This window comes from Aythya ferina, assembly GCF_964211825.1.
Source record: "Aythya ferina genome assembly, chromosome: 10".
NCBI classification, from domain to species: Eukaryota; Metazoa; Chordata; class Aves; order Anseriformes; family Anatidae; genus Aythya; species Aythya ferina.
Window position 1 is genome coordinate 14,617,239 of NC_140306.1, and position 18,499 is coordinate 14,635,737.

Consider the following 18,499-nt stretch of genomic DNA (forward strand, 5'->3'; position numbering starts at 1 on the left):
TGTCACTGGCAATTAAAGGAATTGAGACAGCCAACTTTAAAAAAGGGGGGAAAATTTGTGTGCAAGACTTATAAGGATTTGATGACACAGCACACAAAGAACAGCCCTGTCGCAGGCAGGGTAGCAGAGCCTGATTCATGGCCTACTCAACCTTTGATTGAGAAAAGGATTGTGCATTTAAAAGGTACAGTGGGAGCTGTCAATTGCCTGCAATTGCATTTATCTGTGAGGTTTACTTGCAAGCACTTGTTTGTTTTGGAAAGCACGGAGGACTTACCAGCCAACTGTCTCCTGCTCAGGCTGCACAAGAAGGCTGGCTAGCAGTTGAAGTCACAAAGCTGGGGCTCAGAAGCATCATGTTCAACTTCTGGCCCTGACACAGATGACTCCTATAAACTATTAACAATCTTCATTGGCCTGACTCACACGGATCAACAGCAGCTTGTTGGCAAGCAATAGTGCTTGGGATTTTTTCCTCACTCAGCCTTTTTGTTTCATGAGTTTATGAAACGTTGAATCTTCTGAACCAGCTAGTCTAGACCATGACACATGCTTCTTCTGTGACCACATTAACATTCAGAACTGAAAAACTCTGCTGGTCAAAGCTACTCAATCTATTCCAGGGGGGAAAAAAAATCCCATGCCTGTCTAGAGGCAAAGGATACATACACAAACTTCCAGCCTCCCATGACAGTCACGCTGCATTTTAAAATGCTCGGTCACCAGCCCTCTGCTGTGAAGCGTGTGCAGCCCTGGCTAGCTTGGGCAATTTCCTGTTATTGAAATCTTCTGTATAAGCAATCTTTACTGAAACTACAGAACCAAGACAAATGATTTACCATCCAGTCTACTATACCACACAGCTTCTGTGTGGGCTGACTATTTGGTTACTTCAGCAGAGAGAAATGAACTCGTTCCAGTCTTCTGGGAGAGCTAGGAAGGAGCGTAAAGTCTCTCCACTCTGAATCACAAGTGACTGAGAAGCTGTGAGACTCCAAAGGTACTGGTAAGGGATTAAACAGCCCAAGCCACGAGTGCCTGTGTGTCAGAGCAGGGCCAGCAGTGCCGTGCTTACTGAACAGGCCCCTGAGGCTGCTGGTGCAGGGACTAGAGCACAGTCCTACAGTTTTTTGTTTTTGTTTTTTCTCTTGGCAAGCTGGAAGGAACAAGAATTTTAAAGTTTGATGATAAAAGTGAAGAAAAAACAGGAAGGTCATACGGCAAGTAGGAGACTATTTACCTCCCTCTCTCACACACACACTCATGCGATGGCCCATCCCAGGCAGACAGGTAGAGCTGCCTGAGCACAGCGTTGCCTTGTGGTTCAGGAAGAAATTATCACAGCTGCTCACCTCCTGTTAGCGCAAAGCCTGGAAGGATAGCGGCACCAACGTCAGAACATAAATGCTCTAAGTCCTGCCCTACTCACTGCTGTTGACTCTGAGTTCTTTTATGCATGCTCCCGCAGGGAAAGCCTGCTAAGTATTCCCATCTCTGTTTTACTATTATACCTTTCCCATCTATTAAGCAGTGTCCTGGGATTTTGCTGGGAGAGCCAGGTTCTAAGCTCCCCAGAGATTTTTCAGTGTGAATTAGATGCTGCAGTTCAGTAACAAAACGTGCTAAAAAATTGCTGTGGAAAAAGTGGGGGTATGAAACTCATTACACCGAGAAGGTGCTGAGGAAGTACAGAGGCCAACACTGAAAAATAACCTCACTAGATCCCCAAGGAGCAATAATATCCAGAGCTGGTAAACTAGCCATAAGGTTGTATTATTACAAACATTAAAAAAAATCTCTGAGAGGTACAAGGAAAATTTGTCCTTGGGACAAGTGACTAGTGAGTTGTGACCTGTCAGCACTAGGCGTTTCTTTAGGCATCTATTTAGGTCTTGTTCAGAGCTGGCCACAGACATTCCTTAGCATCTTCATGGTGTTTCATATTCTCGCTTTTTCCACAGCTCGTCAAGTTACTAAATGCCCCTCCATTATCAGGTAGACAGCAGGAAACAGAAGTTTGTAGTCTGTCTGCTCTAAACCACAACTTCATGCTTTTCCTCCTGTTGCCACTTCTCCTAAGATTGTGTATGTTTGAAGATTAATACCATAAAACTTTTGAATCAGATGTATGCAAGCTAGAAGTGGCATTGTGTTACTCTTTTTTAATTAAAAATTATCAAAAGTTGTCAAGACCAGGAAAACAACTTAAATGGGCTGATGTAAACACATCACCATTCAGTACATCTGCAGCCAAGAGATCGCAGGGCTGTAAAAACAGCATGGGAATGGACATGGAGCAGACAGGATGCAGGTCAGGCTGTCACTTCACCTTACAAAGAAAGCATGGCTGAGCTCAGGTCACCACCTCATTCACTCTCCTTCCTAGTGAGATTTATTTACAATTTTTCAATTGTAATACAAAGGAAATTTTAAAACCTTTAACCATATCCTCAGCAGATGACACTGAGCACAAATGCAGGGGTCTTCCCTAGGGTTCCATACACCTACATCAGTTGGAAAGCCAAACTATGGAAGATCGTTTAGGACATATTTTCTTGAAAAAAGGTCTTCCCACCTGCCTATGTATGCATCCAGTCCCAACTTAAGCAACTTTGATACTGTCTTAACACTGAACTGTTTGAAGCTGTAAGAGATTTGAGGGCAACCTAAAGAGAAATGAGCATGCATGGCTTCATAGCACTCTTGGAAAGAGAGAGGAAGAAATCAAAGCTGTTCTATGTGACCAAAACCGCTTACAAAGCTTCTTCAGTCTGCAGAACATTCTGTACAAGCTAATTGTGGAAAACAGAAAACGACACAATCAGCTAATTTACAGAATCCAAGATGAAGGACTGCATTTTCAAGGAAAACTCAAATAGTGCCATTTATTTCTAAAAGTGGGGATTTAATCAAAATATAACAGACAAAGACAACAGACTGGTGCCAAGGGACAACAGTGAACAGTTTTTCAGCTGAACATTGAACTTTAACGATCAGAAATGTGCACACACAAAACACCATAACTCCACCAGGTTTTAACATGGGCCAAAGAACAGGGGAGCAAACATCTGAATTACTACAACATGTTTTTTTTTTTTTTTTTTTTATATATAAACATAGAAATGAACTGGAGCTAGTATCAGCAAAGCCAGTTTGCACCTACTTTGTCTAGACCATGCTTCCCCTGGCAGAATACAAGAGATAATGGAAAAAAATGCCCTGAAAATAAACAATTCTCATCACACTGTGAGATACTAAATGTAAGAATCAGGAAATATTGTATTATATAACTAAAAAACTACTGAACATTTCATTCATCTTAATACCATCAGTGCTTACCACACTTAAAGGGAAATTGTACCCATTTTCTGGATTGTATCTGACACAAACAGAAATATTTTAACAGCTTAAAGGAGGACTTCTTAACTGAAACCTCAAGAATATTTGTTTTAAGCTTTAATGCCACAAGACAGAAAAAACTTGCCATTCCTGGAGATGCTCAAGACTTGTTTGGAACAGGAACTCAATGTGTTTGAACTCTGCCCTGTTCTGAGCATGACAGGTATCTCTCAACTTAAGTTCCTTTACATTTTTTAAGGGAGAATCAGTTTTAAGCAGCATCAGCTGGCCATGTATATCAAAACCATCCTTCCATTCTTAACCCCTGCAGATGTAGAACAGTTACTCAGAGTCTCAGAATTAGTCTTCACAATAGTCAGTAGTTTTGTTTTTTTTTTTTCCCCCTGTCATAGGAGGCTAGAACTTGCTGGGCACAATAGTATCTGAAGTTACAGATGACAATTTGGAAAGCAAATTCCTACTGTCTGATGGAGCAGCAAAAAGACTTCAAGTAAATACTCTTTAAACTGTGCTTAGAAGCTGCAGACCCTCAGTTTCCACAACTCAGCTTTATTTCTGGACCAGTATGTATTTGCTAAATTATTTTTCTTCCTGCCTATTTCGTACTTTACAATATACTCTAGGAACAAAATGTGCCACTGAACTACTATACAGTATTCTGCAAACACAAAAGGCATACTTGAATAAAGACAAGGCCAAGCAAAAACTGTCAAATTACACTTTATTTGTATTGACAAAATAGGCAAAAGACTTGGTGTTCAGAGATAAATTAATTATTTGCTGACAAAACAGTTGTATAGCCATGTTGTGTATTTCCATTTTCAAGACTACACTGAACAGACTTTTCTGAGTAGACTTTTACAGGCAATTCTTTTCCCTAGTCTAAGAAAAAAGAATGCTCAAACTAATCTCATGAGAAAGTGTCACCTGCTTGTCACTCAAATTTTACTGTTAAGTTCACAATTGGCAGCAAATAATTACATTTGGCCTCAGAAAGGAAAAAAATATGTAAAACTAAGGTCATTAAATAATAAGCATTAGCAGCATACCCAAAATACATCTTGTACAAAGAACATTGCACTTGAACTTACACAAGCATTTACTGTTATTTACACATCAGAATTTGTATAGAACATCAAGATTGATATATACAGAAAAACAGCAGAAACCTTAACAGCCCTAGAAGACGGCATATCTAGTGTTGACTCCTAATTTTTTCCATACAGTTTCCCAGGATGTCTCATGAGTTTTTTTCACTATATACCGTTGCATAAAAAATACTTTACAAAAAGTTCAACCCCTAGCTAACACTTCAGAGTATTTGTATGGACTATTAAATGTTCACTGCACTAGGGAGCAAAGGAGTCCAGTTCAGCTCCTTAATAAAAATACAGAATTTGACAGGCTCTATTTAAATGCTGTGCTTTACTTTATAATAAACACTGAAATCACTTAGCTGTGCAATGATTACCCAGTGAGTTCCAAAGGCAGTTCCCTACCACACAGTATCTCCCACTGTCTTGCAAGCAACGAAATTAACTTCTCTCGGCTTTCTGCACTTGGGATAAAGATGTACCACTGGATCTCTCTGCTCCTGCTGCCTTCTAGTTTTGCATTTCCCTTTGGGGCATTATCAGTGTCTCCAAAGTGATCCAGTGTTAAGTTCTGCATCAGATCCTGATTCTGAACATCATCAAACACAAAAGTAAGGGCCTGCGGATATGTCTGATAACCCATAAGGACTCTATCTAAATCCCGGATTCGTCTTCCATCTGCAAGCTGATACTTGTCTCTCTTTGGTGGTTCCTTAGCAAATTCAGGTAGTGGGTAACTGATGTAATCTTCATCAAAGAGAAACAAATCAGAGCTGGTTAGTATAAGTGTTTTAGGTTGAAGTGAACTAGTGTTTTGGGCAGATCCTTCAACATGATTTACTTGAAATGCCAACACATACAGAAGGATATTGAGGGACTGAAGATTAGTCAAATCATCCATCTTCTCTGCCACTAGAAAAGCAAGGTCCCCAATCTCCTCTTCATTGGGATAAATAAATTTTACTCTGCTTGAGTGAATCAGTTCATAATTCTCCATTTTTCCTGCAAGAACAAGTACACAGTGTTATACTTCCACTTAAATACTATACAATACTTAAATGCATGAGGATAAGCAACAACATTGGATAGTTGGTTGTATCTTGAATTTTTCCAGATACCATTTTTGCATGTATGGTTTTACTTCACAATATTGGAATAATTTTTATTACCTGTATTTCTGCAACTTTCTCACCACAACTAGTTCAGGCTGACAGTAAAAGAGGCAGAAGGAAACAGCTGAATTCTCATATCAGACTACCCACCTTCTTACCAGCTGATTTCCTCTGCTTCCTCCTTCCCACTCCCTAGTTCTGAACTGACAAAGCATCATCAGATCACTGAACACAAGCTTCCTACGTCTTTCAAACAGACAAAAGACAGAAAATAAAAACAAGAAGAAATAAAACCTCTACATGAATTACTTTTATATCCCCTCCATTGCTTATATACCCCTGTTGGATGAGCACATTCCTCTCCTTCAGTGTTAGGCTTCCTTCAAGTTTTGCTGTTTTCTATTTAATACTTCCAGGGAGTAAGAGTTTGCAGTATTGCCTCCTGTCATTACAGAACCTATCTGCTTTTTTCCACATAAATCAGCTGACCTAAGGAAAGGTCTGACTACTCTTACCAGATCTTGCCCTTTCTGGGCTTCCACACCTTCTCCTTAGAGCAGTTACACTAATAATCATTCTTCAGGAAAATGTGATTTTATTTTGTGAATAAGATTCAGAATTCTAAGCATAAATGTTTAACCTGACATTGGAACTGAACTTGATGTGCCTCAGAAAGATTTGGTTTTCACTTCACTACGTTCTCTCAGAACGATGGGATTCCTTCATCTGACCAAGCAAGGAAAACCATAACTTTTAGACTTTATTATATTTACTGTCCTTTGATGAAAGACTTACAAGTCTTTCTAGGTTGAAACTCGCAGTGGGAGTACATAGGAAACACAGTTTCTGCTGTATCAAAGCAGCAGTTTAGTAGTTTTGATGCTGTTAGTAACAAGCCTAAATAGCTACAGCCATGTAAAAAAGTCCACTTACCAGTGTTTTTACTCCCAAATTCGGAGTAGAAGTCTTTATCTATTGGCTCTGGTGAAGGTGTGCGTGCAAGCAGTGACAGAACTGCCATAAGCTGCTGCATGAAAGCATGGGTGTTGTAACTGTCTCTTGTCAGGCAAGTGACAATATGATCTGCAGAGTGTCCTGAATAGAATACAGAAAAACCATTCACACATCTGTACGTGGCACTACCATAGCTTCACCAACATGCAATTGTCACCAAAATAATTTCTTGCAAGCATTATTTCTCCCCAAAAGATTCATCATTATTCAGAAAACCTTAAAATCCTTGGGAAAGTACAATACAATTCTTACAAACCCCTCAAAAATAAAGGATATAATTTAACTTGATTTAAAATGATGCACACAAACTGTTCGACTATTTTACAATTTATCTTACAGAAAAATTGCCCTTAACTTTCTTTGTATACTAGCTATATGTAAGCTTACTTCCTATCATTTTCAATAATTTTTCCCCATCAAGGTCACAAGACAATTAGAAAGACACTTCAGAACATAGAAACATATGGCTCACAGTTAGTGGTACTCTAGGACAAAGCAATACAACCTCAAAACTTTACGTATGTTACTTCAACTAAATTTTAAGTTGACATTCTCATCTTACGGAAACTAAAGTCTCCTTTTCCGTCCAAAAAAATCAATCATCAACTAACCACATATTTTGCAATGTGGACAGAACCTTGATCTTACTCTTCATTGCAAGCCAAAGCCTCAGAACAACAAGAAAGTCTTTAGAATTCCTTTCTGATCAGTCATCAAGATAGAAGATTTTTTAAAAGCACTTGTGGGACCAATTCATCAACATTAGAAGCTTCCTAGATACCTCAATTACAAGATGTTGCAAGCCTACTCATACAGCACCATCAGCATTACATTAACTCCTCTTAAGAAAAGGCAGCAAAAAAACTTTTTCAGCTCCCTAATCAAGAGAAGAATCCATCTGAAGTAAGACTAAACAGATAATATTGATCTGAAAAAAATTAAAGCATAAGATGTACTCACCAGTAATTCTGAAGTATTGGTCAAACAGGCCAACATTTACTGACTGCAGATCATTAAGTTTTAACACAAAGCAGCAAGAGAGGTGGAAAGAGTTGTTTTCACAATCTGAGTGTTCTTCATTCCAAAAATCTGTTGAAGATATGATAATGTCAAAAGAAAAAGAATGATGATACTCCTTTCTATAAGTGTAATTTCTATATCCAGAAAATGTGTCACACAAAAAAAAAAGAAGTTGAGAAGTAGGCAGGAATACTGGTTGATTTCTCAAACACCGTATCTCCTTGTTAACATTATTTCTTGAAGAACTGCATCGCAGATAAATTTACAAATCACTCATATGAACTGAATGCACACTGTTTCATTCTCTTCACTTACCATTCTGCTCTCTTAAATGGCCTTTACCTACCCAGGTGATGCTGGGGATTATCAAATAATAATCAGAGGGAAGCATGGACACAATGGCACATGAAAGTGTTTATCTGACAAGCAGCCATGACTCAAGAACCCAAACCTGCAGCTTTGAAGATAAAATCCCCATGCAAGCACTTTGCAGAGGGTGGATTGTGCCACTCTTCCTCAACCAGGAAGATCAGCCAAAACTGGTAGTTAAACTCAAGACAAACAGATGGGGATTAAGTTCAATCTTACCAGAGGATCAAAATTAATAGCTCTCTTACCTAACTGATGCTCATCCGCACGAATGAAAGAATCGTCCAACAGAAAGTAAATAGCTTTTGTTGAGAGAAGCACACAAGCCATCACTTCCACGTTGGGAGTTTTGTAAAACAGAACTGAAGACCACATGAGATGCCTCAGCTCTTCATTTTCCACCTAAAACGTAAATTGTATTTCACAAATCACTTGCACACTTTGACCTTTCAGACAGCTTTACCATTTCAGAGGCAGCTTTAGATTACTAGAAAAAGTTTCAAAACATTTGAAGCATCCAAATGTGCTATAGTGAGAGCAGAAGTTTACCTTTAGCTGCTAAACACATCTACAATAGCTGTCTACTGAAAATGCTTTGGTTTTGTGTAACAGAATATTTTTCTATCATGGTCTAATTATTCCCTATTTTCTGACAAAGAAAAGAAACAATTAGTGCACAAGATGCTTTCTAAAACAAAAAGACAATTTTACCAACAGATGAGCAGTGACTCCCACACCTCAGGCCTAACAAGCCTTCACAATGCAACTCCGAGTTCGGATTTAAAGATCCTTAAGAAAGGATGGAAGTGATGGAAGCACAGCTCATCAGTACAGATGCTGTTCCAGCCAGGCATCCTTCCAGCTTCTAGCCTGATGAGTGCTGTGAGCTCTCAAATGAGTCACCTGCTTTTTTTTTTAAATCAACTTCTCCCAGTGCAAAGAAAAGTACAACTTACAAATTGTGGTTACTTTAGAATACTTTAAGAAAAAAGGTAATAATAAAAGCATCTATTTCTTACTAAGCTCTTCAATTGACATTTTTACTAGAAACACAGTGATTTATCACTTCAAATGCCACCTCACTGATTTAAGTTAGAACTGTACTTTTAAACTTAATGTTCCCCACAGCCAATAAACCTAATTTCTCAATTACAGGTTTATCTGCTCATGTTTTTGGAGTCCCTAGAGCCAAGCACATACTGTCTTGTATTCATGAACTGTATTACCCAAAATGTCAGGACACAGTGTAGCTAGGTACCAACACAAGAGATAATTCCACTCTGTTGATTATTTCATTTTATCATTTTAAAAGAAAAATAGGAACATTTTTGGAATGGTCATTTTCAAGACGTACTAGTGTACTTTCTGGCTCTGCATCAAGGATCCTGAAGGCAAAATATGCCTGCCAGGACCACAATCACTGCAGTAGGGGCCTCAAAGGCAAGTTGCACAAACAGGTTTCTGAGCAAAATGTTTCCAGGTTTGCTTCAGCTAAGCTTTTCAAGTTTGATCAGGCAAGGTTTTTCACTTTTTTTTTTTTTTTAAAGTATTGTCTAATACTGAAAGGTCAAGTCATACTTTTATATACCAAGGCTAGGTGCAATACCTCTGCAATGTTGCCATGGAAAAATTCAACTAGGGCATTTCCCTTCAGCCCAGCCACATACTGCAGAGATGCAGAAACGTGTAGGTGAATTGGAACCTGGTTATCTTCTGTAATCTTCTGCATAAGAAATTCAGATGGATATAAAGATGACAGAGTCAGATGAGGCTTGCAAAAGCTAGGAGACAAATCCAGAAAACATCATCAAAATTTCAGGAAATAAACAACTCTCCCCAACAAAAATTCATACTTAGTCATTCAACAACTGGGAACACGCAACTTCTATTCTTAGTTTATGAATGTGACTCTAAATGAGATCTCTTAAGCATCACTATCTGTTATGGTATCAGCCTTCAAGCACCTGAAACACAAAGATTCCTTCCATAAGAAAATACATTTTAAATTATAACCACAGAACATTTTTTCTTTAAAGGTTGACAGGTGTGTTCCAGGATAGCCAGTCACGCATACCAAAGAACAGCAGAATCAAAGTGGTCTACAAGTCAAACCAACTACAACAACAACTGCAAACAGTGGCAGCGCCACCTTACCTTCAATACCATGCAATAAATCTTTTATGGGAATTGTTACCTTGCTGATTGACCATGTCTGTTTGAATCCAAAGAGTGATTTCTTGCAGCATCTGGTTTGTTTGAAGCTTTGAAAATAACAATAGTCTTAACATCCTGCAGGAGTGTCCTTAAGAGACTGTAAATTCTTAGAAAGTGGAATTTCTCATGAGGTAGAACAAACACCGCTGTAACAAATCTGTATCCAATGAGCAACTCCAGCACATGCCCATCCAAAAATGAACCCTTCTGTTGAATAGACACGTGAGTCGGATGTAGCACAACTGATGCTAATGGTATCCTATTCAGCATAAGAACACTTCTCAAATCTTCTTCTGTGCCTACCCATTTACTTGGCAGTAAACTGAAATCCACTTTGACTATGTACAAATGCTGGGGTGTTAGAAACACCCAACAGGGATGGAACACACAGGGGCTCTGGTCAGAAGACTTGTACATTGAAGAATAAAGTGCTGAACACAAATCATTTTTTGACCACTTTTTGTTATTGCCAGCTGGCTCTGGATGATGCAAAGTTTTCTGAACATTGGTTTTGTTCCCGTAAACAAGGTATGTTAGGAAGCAACCTTTTATCTCCACATCCTCTGAGGAAATGCAATTCAATTCCATAAGCTGACAAAGAAACTCTTGGAGGTTTGCATTTCCACAGTATATTGTGGAGCTTTGTAACACTGATGTGCAGCGTTGAGAACACGTGTGCAAACAGGAATAAAAATCTTGAAGATTCTGGGAGTCTGAAACAACAAGCAAGCAGTTATCGCTGTTTTTCAGCTTCAGTGTTAAACAGATTTCTGGCATGAAAAATCCAAATTCTGCTATATCAGTATATGGAAAACATAGCATTAATTTCAAGGCAGAGGGGATATGCTGGCAATTTCCTCTCAATTCCTGAGGAAGAATCTCAAACACAGCTAGCAAATCATCAGTCAAAACCAAACAGGAAGCAAACTGCCTGAGTCCCTTATGAATGTGAATAGAGAAACTCCAGAGAATTTTGACTATGTCAACGCTCTTCACTGCTGTGCTGTCAGATGATTGAGTATCTGAAGTTGTGTTGAACTCAAAAGTCTGATCTCCTTCATGAAGTCCCATTTCAAAATACCCATCTTCTTTGTCTGTGGTTCTGGAATCACACAGAGGGCTTCCTTTATTCTCTGTAAAGGAGTGGGGTGATCTCTGCACAGTCTGAACTATCAAGGCAGAAAGGTGCTGGATAAAATCCTGGTTTGTGGCAGTGTATGACATGCAATTGAAAGGCAAGATGATGGTGTTACAGGGGTCAGGCACAGCACAGTGTTCTTCCTCTGAATGATCCAAACTTCAAAAGAGACAACAAGCCACAGTAAGTACAAGCAAGTTTAAAACCAGCTACAATGATCTACATTTCATGGCACTTCCTATCAGAATTTGAGGCTTACTCTTTGCTACTTCAGTTAAATCAGTGTAATTTATAGAACATCCTTGCACTGCACACAGCCATTAGTTTCTAAGGCTGGTAACGTACAATTTTATAGAAAGGACTAAAATCCTTACTCGTCCTTTATTTCCCACCTTGTATAAGCATATCCATACAAGTTAAAGCACTTTACAATACAGCCATTGCTATTTTTGAGACTACCAAATACATTCCAGAGTTCAAAGGTTAAAAACACTTTACATAATGTAATCACTTTTGGTTCAAAAACAGATACAGCACACAATGAAAAATAGTTCAGCCCTACAGGCCAAGTTTTAAGAATGCCATATCTACTGCTGTTATCCAAAAGCTAACAAGGATATAAACCAGAACTTTTATATCTAGCTTACCACGTACGACCACCTCTTCCATACTCTTCACATGAGTCTAATAGAGAGGCAGGTGCCTACAGAAGAGAAGAAAACATCAGGAAGCTACCAATTACTTGTGGCTGCTGCCAGTCTTCAGCACACATGAAGAGCGAAACTAACATTAGCAACAGCTTTTTAAAACAACTCTGTGAAGTCCTGATTGTTGTACTCACATCAGCTGAACAGATCTCCTTTGAGGATCCTAACACACTGCCTTGTTTACTTTAGGTTAGATATTCAATAAGGTAAGAAAAGAATGGACCGTTAATGACTTGAGAACGGATCCAACCTTAGGCCCATAGATTACTGTAGCACACTACAAATATATACTCAAGTACTATGAAGTGAGGAAAAAAGGTAAAGGAACTTAAAGACCAACGACATTGGTGACAAAGGAAAACACTACCCCCAAAGTCTTACTGTCTCTTTCCCTGAAGCCACGCATATGAATACTTCTAATAGTTACAACAAATGAAAATGTAATTCAAGAGCTATCAACAACAGCAGGAGTTTGAAGGAGACAAATTAAGGCCATTACCTATGGAGAAGATTCTCCAGCAATACTAACAAGACTAGCAAGAAAATCTCCTTCTGCAAGGTGATATTGTCTTGCACAAGGTAAGTCTTGCACAGAGCAAGTGGATACTAAACATTAACATGATACTAATACTGGGTCAACATGCTAAAGTCATGACAGTGACAGCAATTCTCTGCAAATCTTGTAAAGTGTGATTATACATTTAATTTATAAGGTGGACCAGCAACTTCACACTGTTTAGGCCCACCTCCTTTTTACATTATAGCAACTCTGAAAAAAGAAATCCATATAGCTGTGCTACAGATTACTCTGATAACCAAAGTTTAAGATCAGGAAAGCCTGCAAAAAAGCTTTTCAAAATACCATAAAACAAACATAAGAACTGCAATTACCTGATTTTTACATCTGGAATCTGGTATTTCAAAGCATCTCTGGGGAACTGTATGGTCTGTAGGAGTCAATCCACTGGATTGCAAAGAACTGTTAGCTAGGACTGTTTCTTCACAAATTATTTCTAGAACAAATAGAAACTGCTCTTAAAACTACTGCAGTAAAACCAAAATTGATGTCTATCTGCCAGACAAGTGGAATAAAAACTGTACAATCGAAGTCTGATGATAAATCATTAAAGCTAAATGAGCCAAGACAAAAGAGAAGCAGGTAGAATCTTAGTTGAATTGCAGACAAGCCCTTAACTGTATTGAAAGTTGCATTAAAATGGATGAAATTCCTTTTCCAAGCTAACAATTTAAATCTCAGCTTCTGGTGTAAGAATCACCCTTAGTTTTAACAGAAGTTGTCAATTTTTCTAAAAGTAACCCTTACTTTTAACAAACTATCGCTTGGCTGGCAAAACCAGCAGCAAAGCACTCTGGCAACTTTTCAGCATTCTTTCAAGTTTCCACAGGCTTCAGGTGAACAAGCACAGTTAACTGCATCAATTGTTCAGAAAGTCAGACATACCTGGCCCCTCAAACACCACTCAAGAAAATTAGCCCACCTTATTCAAAATCTTTCTGAAGGGTTCAAAGCTGTGTATCAATAAAACTTACGAGCAGATATATGGGAACATTCTTGTGGACATTTGACATTTTTTGCCTGTGATACTTGCACTGAAGCAACACAGAGAATCCATTTTCAGTATTACCACTGAGCCAGCCAGTTCAAATACATAAATGAGCAAATGAAACCAACAGAATTAGAGTGGATGTTTTTCTAGCCTGAGCATAAGAACTCCTGCATGTACCTTTCTGGACTGATAGTCAAATTTAGCAGATTACATCAAACCTTCTCATAGTCAAAGGAAACACAGAAGGTATTTATTACTTGAACAAAACACCGCATTAGCAATAAGGAAATTCGTATTGACAGGAAAAACAGAACATGACATTATTTTTGGTTTTCTGTTTCCTATATAAATATTTCATCTTTTTCCATAAGCCATTTGCCAGTGACATTTAATTTGAATAATATGTTACGGAAACAGATGGTGTGTAGAAAAACTGCAGAGAAAACAATTCATAGAAATAGCATATCAGGAAATTAATTCCATTATTCATGATTTAAGGTCTAACAGTAAAACTAATTGCCCAGCATATTTCAAAATTCTTAAATAGATTTATCAAAGTCAGTTTTGAAAACAACCCTCGATAGCTAAATAATAAAAATTCCTGTTACTGAAGATGAAAACAGCTTGCCTTATTCCTCTTTTATTTTCCTACCCCTTAAGCAGTCTTCCCTACAATTTTACTAAAGGAACCTCATCAAAAAATACTACAGTAACTAAACATATCTTACACCAATCTTTCTAAAAAATTCAAGTACTTTGGGAAGGAAGACCCGTTGTTTTTCTCCCCCTAGATTCATTTGCTCTTAAATATTTACCATAGTAGAACAGAACTATGGACCAATAACTTTGAAAGTTACAGTTGTTGCTAGCATACATTTTTACAGCTAGTTCTGTGTAAAACTGCAGGTCATTACATAGTCGAACTGTCTCAGTCCTCTAACTTAAATACTTAATACTTTAAAGCGAGCATTGAATAGAATAGTTCATTTGGAAGCGACCTTCAGTAATCATCTAGACCAACTGCAGGTGACTTCAATATATGCAAAGAAAGCTAAACACTTTTTGCACACATTTTGGAAAAGCTGTCAGCACTTTATCTGCAGATGAAAGAAGTTGTCTAGAATAGTTACAAAGGCAAATTAAGTACATAAGTAGCAACTAAAACAATATTTGTTTCAAATTATTTGTCCTTAAATGAGATGTTGTCAAAATAATTTTTTTTTTTTTTTTTTAGAATGAACTAAAAAACTGACTGCAGAAATCACAGCAATTATTTTTTTTCCCTCCAAAGACCAGGCTTTTCAGGCATGGTTCTCTCCCACTCATCAATCCAACAGAATTATAGGAAAAAGCAAGCATCTGTTGAGACACTTACTGAGAATATATTCCCTTCTCTTTTAACTAACTCTTCTCCCACTATTCATGTCTTGCTGCACTTTAAAGTTGTCAACCATGCAAAAGACCCCCAAAGTCTTCCCAGTTAGAAGTCATGGGCTTCTGCAAAAGACACATGGCCATTCTTCTAAGGTCCTAATGCAACAGGCACTCTTTTTTGAAATAGACAAAAATAATTTTCAGGTAAGCTTAGCAGGTGCTGCAGCACTATGGATGTGCTGAAACCACAGGCTCACCATGAACACTGATCCCACAACTGTCTTCCTTTTGCTATTCCCTGCCATCTCCTTTTACTATCTTCCCCCAACTTTGACTGAAATGAAGCTCTTGCAAATAAATAATGCCACTTCAGCTCACATTTTGCAGAGCAAGAACGGATAGATAAGCAATTTTACATGTCTATACATGTCAGTTTTCCATTAAGAAGCTAGGATATGCATCTAAACTGAGACAAGATCTGTAATCCTCTCTGCAGGTGGTTTATGCAGGGTGATGCAGTTAGAAGTCCTGTGCCCACACTTTCTGTATAGTTAACTAGCACTCCTGTGAACAACAGGTCAGATTTGCTGATTCACACACAGCTTCCAACTTTTAAGACAACACAGCCGAGTCTTTCTGCTTCGTTTTGTTTTAAGACCTATATCCATGCACATCATATTCATGTATATCAATGCAGCTTAAAAAAGCAGAACCAAGAGGCTCAGCCCAGCAGCACGATACATACATGATTACCTTGGCTGGAGCTGACAGGACGAGGCAGAGAGGGAGAGGAAGGACGAACAGTAAGAGAAGAACAGTTTGATTTGGAGCTGGCAGCAGTGAGCCTGGAGTCCTCACTGATCTAATAAAGAAAGTATGCAGTGATTAAAGAAAAAACTAAGTATACAGGACATTAGATCCTGAACTAAAAATAAGCCTACATAAGCTTTTTCAATTTTAGTAAAAGGAAAGTTAGTGCCAGCTTTTTTTCCACCTCCTGTCACATCCACTGGTTTGTTTTCACATTCTTAGTGGAGTTTCACTAAGAATTCATAAAGTCATTTTGATCACTGTACTTTCTGACAAAGTCAACATTGATTTTCATAAACCATAGCAGAAAAAAAAAACACACCAGAATTTCTACACTGCAAGGACAGAACAGGTTCTATTAATGATTTTTAATACCAAAACAAGATTGACTAGCTACACAGCATGCAGACATGTGAGAATTCAAGGAGCATTCAGATCCTTCATCCTTCACCACTGTTTAATATCCACAAGAACAACATTTGGGAAAGTCATTTGAGTACTCATCAGCACAAGCAGTAAGATTACACCCCTGCAATCTCTCTACTTGTATAAGATGTAATACAACTTATGGTCAACTGCGTATTCTCTGTGCACACCATTAAGTCATTCTGTCTTTTCCTCCCATTTCTCTCTCCCAAGCCAGCACAAAAAGTGATAATTTTGTGGTAAGTGATAAATCTGATAATTATTGAAATTGCACTGAAAACTACATGTAAATAGGAAAGAGACAATATTAAAAGTCCATAACCACATAAAAGCATGAGCAAAGTATAAAAACTCAAAAGCTGGAGGAAAGATAAATGAATTCCACTTAGACCTAATTCGTAGAAGTCTTCTTATAAGCTTACAGTGTCATAAAGCAGCACATTCTACTCCTCTCAGCACCAAGCTCACCTTTTTATCAGAGTTACTCAGTTTGTACTTTACTTCCTTTGCTTTTTGAATAGCTTTCAGTACTTCCACAGTGTCTAGTTCCTTTTCTGTGGTAACAATGTTATCCAAACACACCTGAAAATAAGGAAAAAATACCTAAATATTGGAAAGTGAAGCAGCTCTAATTTATTTTCTTACAATAATCAACAATAAGCTTAATGTAAACTATGTGCATCTTACTAACCTTACAGGCAAAACATTTTATCACATTTGACCTTGCTCAAAGGTGACAAGGATTTAACAAACTCAGAAAGAGTTACTAAGCTGCATCAACACCCTCCTAAGCGCAACTGCTCAATATTAACATACTATTTTTGAATCCAACAAAGATAGGGTAAAGTTGCAGTAGTAGTGCAGTAGTAGTGCAGGATCCTCCAAAGACCTTTTCTAACACACACCAAAAAACACACCAGAAAAGCTTTTGGAACATTCACACCACTTTCCACACCAGGCTTTAAGATTTGTTCCGGTGTCAGCTTTTAACGAAGAGGTACATTGTCACCTACCTCTGAGGCCCTGTCCCCAAACTGAGCAAGTACTTTGGTCCGGTAATCGGGGATGATGCTCAGTGGATTGCTGGATAAGATGACCTTCTCTAAGCATGGGAGGCTTCCTATATTTTTTACTTCATCAATCTGAAAGATTATGAATAGATGCATGAATACGAATCACATGAATGAAAAATACAAATAATTTCTTGCATAAGTTACATACATGCAGTAACAGGAAAAAGGTCATTACAGCTCCACTTATTTGCAGTTTCCCCCCACTAAAAGACATTTTTTGTGTTCCAAAGCACAGTTCAGTATAACACTGAAAAAAACAAGTTACCTGTTCTATTGTGTTGTTGCTGAGATCCAAGTTGACTAGTGAGTAGAGTTTGTTAAGACCAGACAGCCTTTCCAACTGATTTCCCGCTAAATTCAGAGTTTTGATGTTTCCCAGTTTTGTGTGAACACCTTCTAGTGATGTAAGCTTGTTGTAGGATAAGTCCAGGTGAACAAGGTTATAAAGATGCTATAAAAGCACAGGAAATCCATGTTACACCAACACATTAAAAATAAACAATGTCAGAGACACTGCATTATGGCTTGCTCATGCTGGACAGTCTTAAGACTTGTAAAGAGGGAACCCCCCTCCATTGCATTTTGGACACAGAGATAAAGCTGGCAGTGAATGTAAAGAACTAATATTGTGTGTCAATACTGGTAAAGAAATGAAGGTATCCAGAGCAAGTAAAAAATGCACCACTAAAAGCACAATTGGATGTTATGAAGGATAAGCAATTTGGACTTAAATTATCTTCCATAAAAAAAATGAGCAACAGAATTCTGAATTAAATAATTCTGTGCTCTAAAGTCCCAAACAGCCTGAAAAGAAAAACTGACCATCAAAAGTATCATTTACCTGTAAGTTTTCTACTAGTGACACTCCATTGTGACTCAAGTCCAGGAATTCAATCTTCGGAATTAGTTTCTACAAGATAAAAAATGCCTTGCTAAAATGCATTTTAGCTTATGAATCAGACCAGTCTTCCTTTACTGTCAGATGACAAGGAAAAAGAAAGCTATCATCACACAGACAGCCTGTCTCTCAGCTTTTGTTTTCCAAAAGCACTGGTTATGGCACAGTGCAAGAAAAAAGAGTTGAAACTGGCTCTTATGAAAAATCTAAAAAATAAAAATCACAAAAATCTTGAATAAGTAAACTGCACTCCTGGTCCATGACCTCTAGTTAAGTTACAGATATAACCATTTCCTACTTCACAGGAATAGTAAAAGTAAAA

General features: G+C 38.0%; 2 protein-coding genes across 6 annotated transcripts in view; both read right to left on the minus strand.

The window, feature by feature from the left end:
- STAB1 (stabilin 1) overlaps positions 1–490 on the minus strand; it is a 62,079-nt gene extending 61,589 nt beyond the window's left edge. The window contains exon 1 of the mRNA XM_084530812.1: positions 278–490. The gene's annotated coding sequence lies outside the window, so the exon portion shown is untranslated. The remainder of the gene's footprint in view (positions 1–277) is intronic.
- A 3,574-nt stretch (positions 491–4,064) lies between these two features.
- Positions 4,065–18,499, minus strand: part of NISCH (nischarin) — a 28,920-nt gene continuing 14,485 nt past the window's right edge. The window contains exons 9-22 of one of the 5 annotated variants that reach the window (XR_014696434.1): positions 18,121–18,189; positions 17,545–17,730; positions 17,220–17,348; positions 16,675–16,788; positions 15,724–15,832; positions 12,920–13,041; positions 11,969–12,024; positions 10,164–11,480; positions 9,576–9,750; positions 8,218–8,371; positions 7,541–7,669; positions 6,500–6,661; positions 5,717–5,812; positions 4,065–5,456 (exon numbers count right to left, since the gene is read on the minus strand). Coding sequence is in view for 3 of the 5 variants with exons in the window: in XM_084530815.1 (XP_084386941.1) it covers positions 4,828–5,456; positions 6,500–6,661; positions 7,541–7,669; positions 8,218–8,371; positions 9,576–9,750; positions 10,164–11,480; positions 11,969–12,024; positions 12,920–13,041; positions 15,724–15,832; positions 16,675–16,788; positions 17,220–17,348; positions 17,545–17,730; positions 18,121–18,189 (3,351 nt within the window). In the remaining 2 variants the exon portion in view is untranslated. Of the gene's footprint in view, positions 5,457–5,715; positions 5,813–6,499; positions 6,662–7,540; positions 7,670–8,217; positions 8,372–9,575; positions 9,751–10,163; positions 11,481–11,968; positions 12,025–12,919; positions 13,042–15,715; positions 15,833–16,674; positions 16,789–17,219; positions 17,349–17,544; positions 17,731–18,120; positions 18,190–18,499 lie in introns of those variants that run through there. The other 4 variants (XM_084530815.1, XM_084530816.1, XM_084530817.1 and 1 more) reach the window with 4 other exon arrangements.